Raw genomic sequence first — 15,436 nt, 5'->3', positions numbered from 1 at the left:
ATGCGTATATTCTCCTTCATTATTACAACCAAGTCCTATGCCATACTACTGTCCGATTATCAGTTTGTATTTAATGGTGAATGTAGCCTGACGCCATGATCAATATTTATAAATTAAGTTTTTAGTGGGGGTGGGGGTGTTTGGGAAAAACTAAAGGAATTAAGTTTTTTATCCGACATCGATTTTTTGACGTCGTCCCTTACTAGGACTGTCTTGTCAGAGATGCCATCACATGAGTCATCAACCAACTGATTTATGTATGGTTACTAGGACTGTCTTGTCAGAGATGCCATCACAGGAGTCATCAACAAACACATTTATGTATGGTTATGCCATGGATATGCCATGTCAATTCAGACCATCCCTGGATATGCTATGTCAATTCAGACCATCCCTGGATATGCCATGTCAATTCAGACCATCCCTGGATATGCTATGTCAATTCAGACCATCCCTGGATATGTTATGTCAATTCAGACCATCCCTGGACATGCTATGTCAATTCAGACCATCCCTGGAAATGCTATGTCAATTCAGACCATCCCTGGATATGCCATGTCAATTCAGACAATCCCTGGATATGCCATGTCAATTCAGACCACCCCTGGATATGCCATGTCAATTCAGACCATCCCTGGATATGCTACATGTATGTCAATTCAGACCATCCCTGGATATGCCATGTCAATTCAGACCATCCCTGGATATGCAACATGTATGTCAATTCAGACCATCCCTGGATATGCCATGTCAATTCAGACCATCCCTGGATATGTCATGTCAATTCAGACCATCCCAGGATATGCTCAGGGTTCTCCCCAGGGCTTTTTAGCGCCGAGGTCTGCGGCGCTATACCTGTGAATCTCGGCGCTTCACTTGGGACCTCGGCGCTATGTGTTCCCACCTCGGCGCTTGATTTCATATTTGACATGCCAATATCAGATGTGAAAAAGCTTTGTTCGCCACGCCCGTCGGCTCCGACAGTCACTCAAAATTAGTGACCACCACGGAAATGCTTCCGACGAGGACTATTGTCTGATTGTTGGTATAAATACGTACCGACCGACACGCATCCTGCCAGTCGTGGATTATAATTTATAAACAATAGACCTAGTCGCACGATACGTAGCGGCTAGTCAAATTTGTGGAATTAGCACCTCTTTGTTTGTAAGTAAATACTTTCTGCGATAGACACAGTCTTTAGATTGAAAGCTAAAATTATTTCAAAATCAATTCCACCTCGATATAACATGGTCAAATCGGAGTTCACGATCAGTTCACGCTACTCAAGAAAAAAACAACGTGTTTATTGCGTGATTTGGTAAAATACATTTGAACTGTTATCATTGCGAATCATGTAAAAACTCTCCTTTCAAGACCTAATTTACCTTTTAAAAATTGCAAATCACCTCTTTCGAAAGCTGTTATGCAGTTTTCAATTGAAATCGATGCCAACACATCGTGCTACGACATCGCTTTACTTCCGCAATGTAATTTTTATGATCACTACCATTCGGAAAACTTCGGGTTCTACCGGCATTAGCATGCGGCATTTTGATTGGTTAATGGAATTCTTGATCCATCGGGTCAAAGGACACATGCTAATGTTTCACAAACATCATGGCGGGTCTGTTTTTTTTTACAGAAGCGATCAAGTGATCAAAAATAATCGCTCCCGATAAAAATAAGTCGGATTTTACTTACATTTCATATCAAAAAAAAAAAAGAAGTAAAATTTGTTGAGGAATTATTGCTATAACTGGTGTATAACATGGCCAAGTAAGTTATGTCACGTCGTAACTTTGATGATCGTTTTGAAGCTTTATTTGTTCGCTCATCACTGTAATTGTAAACGTTTTAGAAGTTGATGGTACGAATAATAAAATACAACAATACGTCAATTAATTACGTGATCGATTTTTTGAAGGAGAATGTTTTTGGAGTGAATAAAATTATGAGATTCGTGAACATAAATCTGGCTTAACGTTTTGAATGCGTTTCCTTCAACGTTTTACAAAACAATTAAATTGCAACAATAATGTATTTGTGTTTGTTTTTAGTCTGTAGCATTTGTATTTCGAGAATGTTTCAAACTCTTCTAAATTGTGAAACATAATGTGTTGATTCCATTAAAAAAAATATTTGCCCTGTGACTGAGCTCACTAATATTCATAATTGTAAATAAGTTCTGTTAATCAATGAAGGAAAGATATGTAAATGATATGCAAATTATTATGCAAACTAGCCCCGGCGCTATGCATTTTTTCTGGGGAGAACCCTGTATGCTATGTCAATTCAGACCATCCCTGGATATGCCATGTCAATTCAGACCATCCCTGGATATGCCATGTCAATTCAGACCATCACTGGATATGTTATGTCAATTCAGACCATCCCTGGATATGTTATGTCAATTCAGACCATCCCTGGATATGCTATGTCAATTCAGACCATCCCTGGATATGCTACATGTATGTCAATTCAGACCATCCCTGGATATGCCATGTCAATTCAGACCATCCCTGGATATGTCATGTCAATTCAGACCATCCCTGGATATGTTATGTCAATTCAGACCATCGCTGGATATGCCATGTCAATTCAGACCATCCCTGGATATGTCATGTAAATTCAGACCATCCCTGGATATGCTACATGTATGTCAATTCAGACAATCCCTGGATATGCCATGTCAATTCAGACCATCCCTGGATATGTTATGTCAATTCAGACCATCCCTGGATATGCCATGTCAATTCAGACCATCCCTGGATATGCCATGTCAATTCAGACCATCCCTGGATATGCCATGTCAATTCAGACCATCCCTGGATATGCTACATGTATGTCAATTCAGACCATCCCTGGATATGCCATGTCAATTCAGACCATCCCTGGATATGCCATGTCAATTCAGACCATCCCTGGTTATGCCATATCAATTCAGACCATCCCTGGATATACCATGTCAATTCAGACCATCCCTGGATATGCCATATCAATTCAGACCATCCCTGGATATGCTACATGTATATCAATTCAGACCATCCCTGGATATGCTATGTCAATTCAGACCATCCCTGGATATGCTACATGTATATCAATTCAGACCATCCCTGGATATGCCATGTCAATTCAGACCATCCCTGGACATGCTATGTCAATTCAGACCATCCCTGGATATGCCATATCGATTCAGACCATTCCTGGATATGTTATGTCAATTCAGACCATCCCTGGATATGCCATGTCAATTCAGACCATCCCTGGATATGCCATGTCAATTCGGACCATCCCTGGATATGCTATGTCAATTTAGACCATAACCGGATATGCCATGTTTTTTTGTTTTTTTTCAACAAAAATTAATTCTAGCTATTTACAGTACTACATTCAATGATAAACACTGTGCTATGACACATCTTAAGAGGACCTACAAATGTAGCTTGGTTGTCCATGATAACCATGACTAAGATTGTATTATCACCATAACCTGATCAATGTCTGTAACCAAATATAACGAGAGTAACATGAATATCACATAATTGGAGGAAAGAATAGCAGAAATGTTTGCCCGACTATTTGTATGGCAAATAATAGTACCGCTATGTCATTACAACCCTGTCAATTACTTTTATAAAATTAATTGGTACTCAAAGCAATACTGTGTATATATACAACTTGTCCTGAATGGAAAAGGATTATAAGGCTAAATGTTTATTTTTAAACTGACAAATAAAATTGATATAAAACACATTTGGTAACTAGTATGATGGTATAAACAAAAAAATCACAGCCACCATCTTCGAAACATAAATAGATTTGATCAAACCTGGAGAAAACCAAAATTTGTGTGTTACCACACTTGATTCACAGCTATTCAATAATGATAATTCAAATATATCAGCCACCTTAAGAAGTTGAACCAAGAATTATGTTAACTACACACCTAACAAGCACTGGATGGAATTGTGCAGTCACTAGATGGAATAGTGAAGTCACTGGATGGAATAGTGCAGTCACTGGATGGAATAGTGCAGTCACCAGATGGAATAGTGAAGTCACTGGATGGAATAGTGCAGTCACTGGATGGAATTGTGGAGTCACCAGATGGAATAGTGCAGTCACTGGATGGAATAGTGCAGTCCCCAGATGGAATAGTGAAGTCACCGGATGGAATAGTGAAGTCACCAGATGAAATAGTGAAGTCACCAGATGGAATAGTGAAGTCACCAGATGGTATAGTGAAGTCACCAGATGGAATAGTGAAGTCACTGGATGGAATAGTGAAGTCACCAGATGGGATAGTGCAGTCCCTGGATGGGATAGTGCAGTCCCTGGATGGAATAGTGCAGTCCCTGGATGGAATAGTGAAGTCACTGGATGGAATAGTGAAGTCACCGGATGGAATAGTGAAGTCACTGGATGGAATAGTGAAGTCACCGAATGGAATAGTGAAGTCACTGGATGGAATAGTGAAGTCACCGGATGGAATAGTGAAGTCACTGGATGGAATAGTGAAGTCACCAGATGGAATAGTGAAGTCACTGGATGGAATAGTGAAGTCACCAGATGGAATAGTGAAGTCACTTGATGGAATAGTGAAGTCACTGGATGGAATAGTGCAGTCACTAAATGGAACAGTGAAGTCACTGGGTGGAATAGTGAAGTCACCAGATGGAATATTGCAGTCACCAAATGGAATAGTGAAGTCACCAGATGGAATATTGCAGTCACCAGATGGAATAGTGAAGTCACCGGATGGAATAGTGCAGTCACTGGATAGAATTGTGCAGTCACCAGATGGAATAGTGCATTCACCAGATGGAATAGTGAAGTCACCAGATGGAATAGTGCAGTCACTGAATGGAATAGTGAAGTCACCAGATGGAATAGTGAAGTCACTGGATGGAATTGTGCAGTCACCAGATGGAATAGTGCAGTTACTGGATGGAATTGTGCATTCACCAGATGGAATAGTGCAGTCACTGGATGGAATAGTGCAGTCACTGGATGGAATAGTGCAGTCCCCAGATGGAATAGTGAAGTCACTGGATGGAATAGTGAAGTCAACCAGATGAAATAGTGAAGTCACCAGATGAAATAGTGAAGTCACCAGATGAAATAGTGAAGTCACCAGATGAAATAGTGAAGTCACCAGATGGTATAGTGAAGTCACCAGATGGTATAGTGAAGTCACCAGATGGAATAGTGAAGTCACCAGATGGAATAGTGCAGTCCCTGGATGGAATAGTGCAGTCCCTGGATGGAATAGTGAAGTCACTGGATGGAATAGTGAAGTCACCGGATGGAATAGTGAAGTCACTGGATGGAATAGTGAAGTCACTGGATGGAATAGTGAAGTCACCGGATGGAATAGTGAAGTCACTGTATGGAATAGTGAAGTCACCAGATGGAATAGTGAAGTCACTGGATGGAATAGTGAAGTCACCAGATGGAATAGTGAAGTCACTGGATGGAATAGTGAAGTCACCAGATGGAATAGTGAAGTCACTTGATGGAATAGTGAAGTCACTGGATGGAATAGTGCAGTCACTAAATGGAACAGTGAAGTCACTGGGTGGAATAGTGAAGTCACCAGATGGAATATTGCAGTCACCAAATGAAATAGTGAAGTCACCAGATGGAATATTGCAGTCACCAGATGGAATAGTGAAGTCACTGGATAGAATTGTGCAGTCACCAGATGGAATAGTGCAGTCACTGGATGGAATAGTGAAGTCACCAGATGGAATAGTGCAGTCCCTGGATGGAATAGTGCAGTCCCTGGATGGAATAGTGAAGTCACTGAATGGAATAGTGAAGTCACCAGATGGAATAGTTAAGTCACCAGATGGTATAGTAAAGTCACCAGATGGTATAGTAAAGTCACCAGATGGAATAGTGAAGTCACTGGATGGAATAGTGAAGTCACTGGATGGAATAGTGAAGTCACTGGATGGAATAGTGAAGTCACTGGATGGAATAGTGCAGTCACTAAATGGAACAGTGAAGTCACTGGGTGGAATAGTGAAGTCACCAGATGGAATATTGCAGTCACCAACTGGAATAGTGAAGTCACCAGATGGAATATTGCAGTCACCAGATGGAATAGTGAAGTCACTGGATAGAATTGTGCAGTCACCAGATGGAATAGTGCAGTCACTGGATGGAATAGTGAAGTCACCAGATGGAATAGTGCACTCCCTGGATGGAATAGTGCAGTCCCTGGATGGAATAGTGAAGTCACTGGATGGAATAGTGAAGTCACCAGATGGAATAGTTAAGTCACCAGATGGAATAGTGAAGTCACTGGATGGAATAGTGAAGTCACTGGATGGAATAGTGAAGTCACCAGATGGTATAGTAAAGTCACCAGATGGTATAGTGAAGTCACTGGATGGAATAGTGAAGTCACTGGATGGAATAGTGAAGTCACCAGATGGAATAGTGCAGTCCCTGGATGGAATAGTGCAGTCCCTGGATGGAATAGTGCAGTCCCTGGATGGAATAGTGAAGTCACTGGATGGAATAGTGAAGTCACTGGATGGAATAGTGAAGTCACCGGATGGAATAGTGAAGTCACCGGATGGAATAGTGAAGTCACCAAATGGAATAGTGAAGTCACCGGATGGAATAGTGAAGTCACTGGATGGAATAGTGCAGTCACTAAATGGAATAGTGAAGTCACTGGGTGGAATAGTGAAGTCACTGGGTGGAATAGTGAAGTCACCAGATGGAATATTGCAGTCACCAGATGGAATATTGCAGTCACCAGATGGAATAGTGAAGTCACCAGATGGAATAGTGAAGTCACCAGATGGTATAGTGAAGTCACCAGATGGTATAGTTAAGTCACCAGATGGAATAATTAAGTCACCAGATGGAATAATTAAGTCACCAGATGGAATAGTGCAGTCACCAGATGGTATAGTAAAGTCACCAGATGGAATAGTGAAGTCACTGGATGGAATAGTGAAGTCACTGGATGGAATAGTGAAGTCACTGGATGGAATAGTGAAGTCACTGGATGGAATAGTGCAGTCACTAAATGGAACAGTGAAGTCACTGGGTGGAATAGTGAAGTCACCAGATGGAATAGTGAAGTCACCAGATGGAATATTGCAGTCACCAGATGGAATAGTGAAGTCACTGGATAGAATTGTGCAGTCACCAGATGGAACAGTGAAGTCACTGGATGGAATAGTGAAGTCACCAGATGGAATAGTGCAGTCCCTGGATGGAATAGTGCAGTCCCTGGATGGAATAGTGAAGTCACTGGATGGAATAGTGAAGTCACCAGATGGAATAGTTAAGTCACCAGATGGAATAGTTAAGTCACCAGATGGAACAGTGAAGTCACCGGATGGAATAGTGAAGTCACCGGATGGAATAGTGAAGTCACCGGATGGAATAGTGAAGTCACCAGATGGTATAGTAAAGTCACCAGATGGTATAGTGAAGTCACTGGATGGAATAGTGAAGTCACTGGATGGAATAGTGAAGTCACTGGATGGAATAGTGAAGTCACCAGATGGAATAGTGCAGTCACATGATGGAATAGTGAAGTCACCAGATGGAATAGTGAAGTCACCAGATGGAATAGTTTATATTTATCATTTGTGAAAGATTGATAAAAGATACATACTCAGCCTGGTTAGCTCATTTGAAATCATGAACATTTGTGTGATAAAAGATTTGTGAATAAGCTAAAAACCAAAAGTTACCTCTCAAGATATAATGCAGGTGGATGAAAGTAGATGTGCCATTTACAAATTGCATTGCTACAAAACTCTTATAGTAGGTGTCTGTCAGACTTAATGCATTGATAAGAAACATATATTGTACACATGAATTTACCAACATAATTCTCATAGCTTTTTCCACTATGTGAAATAGAGTGGTGCATTTGTCGGTCCAGATCAAGTATCTTGTAGTAACTATACAGCAATATCATTTGACATGCAAGGCAACATGCATGTTAACAGCTGCTCAATTCTATTTTACTTGGCTTTTATGATGAATATGGATAATTCTTTGGTGTCATTGAAAGGCCACTAATAACATATGATGTATCACTGCCATCAATGCATCATTGTGATTGGTTGGGAAACTGTTTTAATTTATACAAGCCATGGTTAAATAGAGCATAATGCACAGTTATGGTGTTCCAAATAAGGCCCCAGAATATGAATACAAGTTCAATTCAAAAACAAATATAGGAAAGGGCATTTAAATTTTAGGGAAATTTGGGGGTAATATTGATAGCATGAAGATATTATATGCACATTTTATTTTGGCAGTGATTAACCACAAACAAGCAGCCTATCGGCTGAGATAGCTCCGCTGTTAGCAATGCACATGGCAATTAAAGAACTGAAGATATCATTAGAAAATGAACAAATCTGAGAGTGGTCCACATGTAGTACCTATATATGTAATATCAAAGCAATTGGACAATTGGCGGTTTTTAACAAGAAGTCGAAAATATCACTTTTTACCAAAAATTACAAAAATATTCACCAAAATAAATTAATTAGAGAATTGAAGATATCATCACGAAATAAACAAATCTGAGAGAGGTCCACATGTAGTACCTATATATGTAGTATCAAAGCAATTGGACTTGCGGTTTTTAACAAGAAGTCGAAAATATCAGTTTTTACCAAAAATGACAAAAATATTCACCAAAATTAAAGAATTAAAGATATCATTACAAAATTAACAAATCTGAGAGAGGTCCACATGTAGTACCTATAAATGTAATATCAAAGCAATTGCACTTGCGGTTTTTAACAAGAAGTCGAAAATATCAGTTTTTACCAAAAATGACAAAAATATTCACCAAAATTAGAGAATTAAAGATATCAACATGAAATGAACAAACCTAAGAGAGGTCTACCCAAGGTACATATACACCAAGTATCAAAGCATTTAGGCTTGTAGTTTTCAAGAAGAAGTCGAAAAAGTAAAACATTGACACGGACGACGACGACGGACGACGACGGACAATCACTCATATGATAAGCTCCGCTCGACAAAGTCGACAGCGGAGCTAAAAAGAAATTACACAACGATAATAATTCCACAGCACGTTTTCGAAAATGGCGCACAGTACGCGCTGCAGGTAATGTTCTGCTGATGATAATATATTCACAGCTATTCATTTTGTTCAGTTTATTCAATTTCTAATTATTTGCTAGTTTCTTGCGTTGTAGAAATAAACTTCCCCTTGATTGTGATGATATCTAAATTTGGTGTTCTGAGCATTTTTGTGTAATGAGCACGAGTGTGTGATAAAAGATTAAATACTTGTTCCAGGGCCCATTTCATCTGATCACCGTGTCGACCAACCGATGCTCATTACACATCGTTCGAAAACGACTCTTTCTTATGCATATATGTCGTGAATTGTGCAATATCTCGTGGTATACTCGCCTCCAGCGGTGGTTTATTGCTTAAATAATGTTGATGCATCGAGTGTGCTGATGCAACCTCACATGTTTATGCAGTCTACTATATTGGTGCAGTCTTGAAGGTTAATGCAGCCTAGTCTGTTGATGCAGTCTAGTGTCCAACCTCACATGTTTATGCAGTCTACTATAATGATGCATTCTTGAAGGTTAATGCAGCCTAGTCTGTTGATGCAGTCTAGTGTGCAACCTCACATGTTTATGCAGTCTACTATAATGATGCAGTCTTGAAGGTTAATGCAGCCTAGTCTGTTGATGCAGTCTAGTGTGCAACCTCACATGTTTATGCAGTCTACTATATTGATGCATTCTTGAAGGTTAATGCAGCCTAGTCTGTTGATGCAGTCTAGTGTGCAACCTCACATGTTTATGCAGTCTACTATAATGATGCATTCTTGAAGGTTAATGCAGCCTAGTCTGTTGATACAGTCTAGTGTGCAACCTCACATGTTTATGCAGTCTACTATATTGGTGCATTCTTGAAGGTTAATGCAGCCTAGTCTGTTGATGCAGTCTAGTGTGCAACCTCACATGTTTATGCAGTCTACTATAATGATGCATTCTTGAAGGTTAATGCAGCCTAGTCTGTTGATGCAGTCTAGTGTGCAACCTCACATGTTTATGCAGTCTACTATATTGATGCATTCTTGAAGGTTAATGCAGCCTAGTCTGTTGATGCAGTCTAGTGTGCAATCTCACATGTTTATGCAGTCTACTATAATGATGCATTCTTGAAGGTTAATGCAGCCTAGTCTGTTGATGCAGTCCAGTGTGCAACCTCACATGTTTATGCAGTCTACTATAATGATGCATTCTTGAAGGTTAATGCAGCCTAGTCTGTTGATACAGTCTAGTGTGCAACCTCACATGTTTATGCAGTCTACTATATTGGTGCAGTCTTGAAGGTTAATGCAGCCTAGTCTGTTGATGCAGTCTAGTGTGAAATCTCACATGTTTATGCAGTCTACTATAATGATGCATTCTTGAAGGTTAATGCAGCCTAGTCTGTTGATGCAGTCTAGTGTGCAACCTCACATGTTTATGCAGTCTACTATAATGATGCATTCTTGAAGGTTAATGCAGCCTAGTCTGTTGATGCAGTCTAGTGTGCAACCTCACATGTTTATGCAGTCTACTATAATGATGCATTCTTGGAGGTTAATGCAGCCTAGTCTGTTGATGCAGTCTAGTGTGCAACCTCACATGTTTATGCAGTCTACTATAATGATGCATGCTTGAAGGTTAATGCAGCCTAGTCTGTTGATGCAGTCTAGTGTTCAACCTCACATGTTTATGCAGTCTACTATAATGATGCATTCTTGAAGGTTAATGCAGCCTAGTCTGTTGATGCAGTCTAGTGTCCAACCTCACATGTTTATGCAGTCTACTATAATGATGCATACTTGAAGGTTAATGTAGCCTAGTCTGTTGATGCAGTCTAGTGTCCAACCTCACATGTTTATGCAGTCTACTATAATGATGCATTCGTGAAAGTTAATGCATCCTAGTCTGTTGATGCAGTCTAGTTTTAGGGACAACACATGTAGAGATGCAAACTGATATTGCATTCAATTTCCTTGAGAGCCATTACGTTTTCTGCATGTAAATTGTGTGGGCGTGTTCTTTTAGGAGATGTAAAGTTGTTTAGCGATGCTAACATATTAAGTTGATGTATTATGTAATTAGCAACCTTTCTAAATATGTTTTCTGTTTGTATTAGTGATATGCTTCTCATAATGTACATTAATATACAGGATAATGTTTGAAAGAATAAAATATGGATTACTGATTTTCAGCACTATTTGAAAGCATGACATCACACCACAGACAACAGAAGGTTCTTTATGTAAATGCTGTATCCCTGACATCAATATGTTATTTATAGCTATTTTAAGAATACAATGAATAGTGGTAGAAAATGAAGAATACAGTTTTGTAGCAGCAGCTACTTAATTCATGAATAAAAAAACATCACAATTTAACTGATGTGATTACAACAATTAAACTTGCACATAATATATACATATTGCTACTTATATGTGTAGACCATTGCTGCTCTAATCACTATCTTATACGTGTAGACCATTGCTGCTCTAATCACTATCTTATACGTGTAGACCATTGCTGCTCTAATCACTATCTTATATAGGCTCATTTGTATCAATATTAATATAGTAATATAAGAATAAGCTTAACGGTCGGTTTGATCCAAAAATTCCATTTATTAAACAAGAATTGTTCAGATCATTTGATCATAGTTTAATATTTATTTTATATGATGGAAGTTTTTTTGACAAATATTAGATTTAACTTTTATCTGTAGGGTTTTGTTTCGCAGTATTATTGGATGCATATTATGTTTCTTTTTTTTATTTTTCACCACAGATGCCACGCCCAACTCTACGAGATCAGGCAATTAATATTTAAATGATGCACATACAGACCTGTCACCATCAAGTACAAGCCTGGATTTGAAAATACAATAGAAAACGAGAGACACAGTGCTACTTAATATGATTACAATACTGACTATATTGGACATAGAATGACATTTGATTACATCATTAATATCACAAATAATTAGAGTGCACTACCCTTTCAATCATCAAAACATTGCCCTTAATTTTATTAAATTACACCCATAATAAATATAATTTCTACTATACAGGATGGAGAAAGAAGGCAATCATATTTCCCATTAGCAATATAATAATTGTCTACCTACCTATGAGGGAAGAGTGTCTGCTGTCTCCTTTCCCTTCTTCTAAGTTGTACGCATCATTAAAAAACTTAGCAGTGGCAGCAGATACATGGACTTTTCCAGGCAGACCAGCGGCTTCCATCATGTTTGCAAGGGTAACATCATTAGACCAGACATCAAATTTGAATCTACGGGTACCAATAATTCCACATAGTACAGTGCCGGTATGTACTCCCACTCGCATGTTGACATTTTCGTTGGTGTCTTGACAGAATTCTTTAATGGTACTGATCATTTGGAGGCCCATCTCCACGCAGCATATTGCATGATCTGGTCGTGGTTCTGGGCACCCAGACACACAGTAATAACAATCACCCAATGTGCTTATTTTCTCACAACCATTTTTCTCAGCAAGAATGTCAAAGCGACCAAATAAATCATTCAAGAGGCCTACTAACTGCTCGGCTGTCTTGTTAGAGCTCATCTTAGTAAATCCTACTATGTCAGCGTATAGAATACTAACATTGTCCATTCGATTCATATAGAAAGGTCGAAATATGCCTTGTGATTTCTTCTTTTTGGGACTTGATCCATGCAGAGATCTTCTTTTTTTACTGTCCTGGTCCTCTTCTCCAGTAGATTGCATGAGTTCATCAGCTAACAGTCTAGGCATCACAGAGTGAATCATCTTCTCTTTGATATGCTTTTCAACTTCCAGTTCACGCCTAGCAACAATGGACTGAGCAACCTTCCAAAATGTGCTGTGTTTTCTAACTTGAGACATGAAGAATATTGAGAGCCCCATTAGATGAATGCAGATATGGAGGAAAATTTTGCAGACAGCCATGATGATTTCTTGCTGGTTTTCAAACTCATAATTTGGCATCGCCCTTCTATTGATGTAGTATAATACTTCATACAGAATTGAATACAAAGCACCTAACACTACAGCAACCAACAGAGGCATAGGAATGACGGTATACATCATCAGCAAAATTTCCACACAAATTGCAAACATGCCAACATTACTAACCGGAGATTTGGGGTAGTCGTAATAAGCAACTGTAGCAAGTGTTAGCGTGCACAGTACTATAGATAAAACCAACGATGTTACCAACATAGTGTGGCATGTGTAAAACCTAGAACACGTAAAAAACAGCAACGATATGCAGAATATAAGCACGGCTACGCTACCAATTACGAATGCTAACCAATGATCTCTCATCAAAACCGCGAAAAATATACTCCACGCCACACAGGATACGATGATATAAAGCAGCGCATATTGGAATCGGCGTTTGTTTTGGGGAAAGTAACTTCTTACTAACTGCTTTTCCAAGATCGTCGAATCGAATCGAGGGTTCATCCAACTCCCTGACGATCGCTCGAAAAGACGGGGTAGCCGTCCCGAAGGTGGTGGTTTTCCATCAGAATCCTCTTGACTGGATGTGGAATCACCTTGTCGTATACTGACCTGCACGGAATTCTCATCCACGGAACTGCCGCGATGAAAAGTTACCTCCGTCGCCGCCATGTTTTAGCGATAACAACGTCGACACAACTAATATTTAGTACACAGAACGATCGCACTTCGATACAAACACTAAAATGTGTCAGTCGAGCCAGACTTCACAGAGTCCAGAAGCAGATCAAGGATGTTGTGGGCTAAACAGTAGTGCCATATCCCATGGGTGAGCAATCTGACTGTTACTTTTAGTTCTCTATGTTCAGCACTGTCTGTTTGTACAGCGAGAGTAGACTGTCGTACGGGTCCAAGAGTAGTACGACCGATCCTCGATCTTCTATACGGTGCTCTTCCAAAATACTACCTTATGAATTGCCGTCGGAAACCCAGTGTGTCCTAGCATGCCTCAAGATAATTTCGATCTTCTGCAGAGTGGGTTTGTTCGACAATTACTCGGAGGCGTTCAATAAAGCTGTGCATCTCCAACCCCTCAGTGAAGTTATTTCAGCTAGTGCATTGTAATAGTAGGGCTGCGACAAATAATGGCGACGTCCAATCGGAATGCCACATCAAATAATCAGTCGAGGGGCAACTTCCTATTCTTGTTGTTAATATTAATGAACATCGATAGCATACTTCAAAAACAATTTATACCATATTTCTGTTACTATGCAGAATGTCAGAAAAAATATTCAAACAATCGCCGCGATTTGTTGTCGTAACATAGCATTCGGTGGGGTTGTGAGCAATAGAACTGACAGCAGAACGACCCTGCTCCCGTAGCCTCGTACCAGGATTTTTTTTCTGAATAATATTGTGGGATTTCCCCAGGTATGCAGCCTCGTTCGTTTTATTACATATAAACTTGTTTAGTTAATACGGCGCAGTAAAAAAACATTCACAATATTTAGCTGGAATATTTTTAATAATATTAATTTGCATGTCATTGCATGTTCACAATATTGGCAAACTTTGGGGTGAAGCTTTCACGTATTAAAAATATGAATATATTGACAGTGTAATTTTTCACAGTTATCCGTATTTACTAGGGTATCATGGTCTTCATTGTTCACGTTATTGACACTAGGAATCTGTCTTTTTGTTTTTTATTCTTACTTTAATCTAGTAAATTTGCTGTGAGATTAGGCTTACCTGATATGGCACCCCTTTAATAATAATGGAATAGACCAATTAATCCATTTGATCGGTGCTGCGTAAAAAAATACAGTTTTGAACCTCAAGTAACTTTAATTCGCACTTTATACCAATTTATACCAATACCAAGCCATTCCCTGGTCACCAACAAGTTCATTGCGAGAACACGCACCTATTTATAGCTGTGGTTGCGAACAATATAGACATATTTGTCACACCAAAATGACTTCAAATACCGCCAAAGTTGGTAGTCATGCCAACCTCAAAATACAACCGCCTTGTACAAATGTCCCTGCTGGTGTTTTTTTTTTTCAAGAGCGGGTTTGTTACGACCAGCCTGACAAATACTATTGTTGAAATTTACGAGTAGTAGTAAATTTCCCCGTCAACCTAATAAACGTAGACAATACAAAGCCATAAAATAAAGATTATCAACACTAACTTTAACTGGTCAGTATAATAGGAGTCAACAATGCCTATTGTTGCTTTAAATGACTTCAGTATTAGTGTGTTTGGGTCTGACACTCTTGTTTCTGCTGGCATCCACACACATACTCAATTTAATATATTTTTGAAAGATGAACGCTACTCAAAATTACAAATATTTGATGAAAAGGGAAATAAAAATATGCGGATACCATA

At 39.1% G+C, this 15,436-nt stretch overlaps 1 protein-coding gene across 1 annotated transcript in view; it reads right to left on the bottom strand.

Annotated features, from left to right (window-relative positions):
• The window catches only part of LOC100372577 (adenylate cyclase type 9-like), a 160,865-nt gene extending 147,085 nt beyond the window's left edge, over nt 1-13,780 (bottom strand). Inside the window, exon 1 of the mRNA XM_085498178.1 lies at nt 12,199-13,780. Coding sequence (XP_085354304.1) covers nt 12,199-13,708 — 1,510 coding nt within the window. The 5' untranslated portion in view covers nt 13,709-13,780. The remainder of the gene's footprint in view (nt 1-12,198) is intronic.
• Between the last annotated feature and the right edge of the window lie 1,656 nt (nt 13,781-15,436).

The sequence above is a fragment of the Saccoglossus kowalevskii genome, chromosome 4 (genome assembly GCF_978046115.1).
Source record: "Saccoglossus kowalevskii chromosome 4, keSacKowa6.1, whole genome shotgun sequence".
NCBI classification, from domain to species: Eukaryota; Metazoa; Hemichordata; class Enteropneusta; family Harrimaniidae; genus Saccoglossus; species Saccoglossus kowalevskii.
Note: the sequence above shows the minus strand (reverse complement) of the source record. Positions and strands in the feature narration are given on the sequence as shown.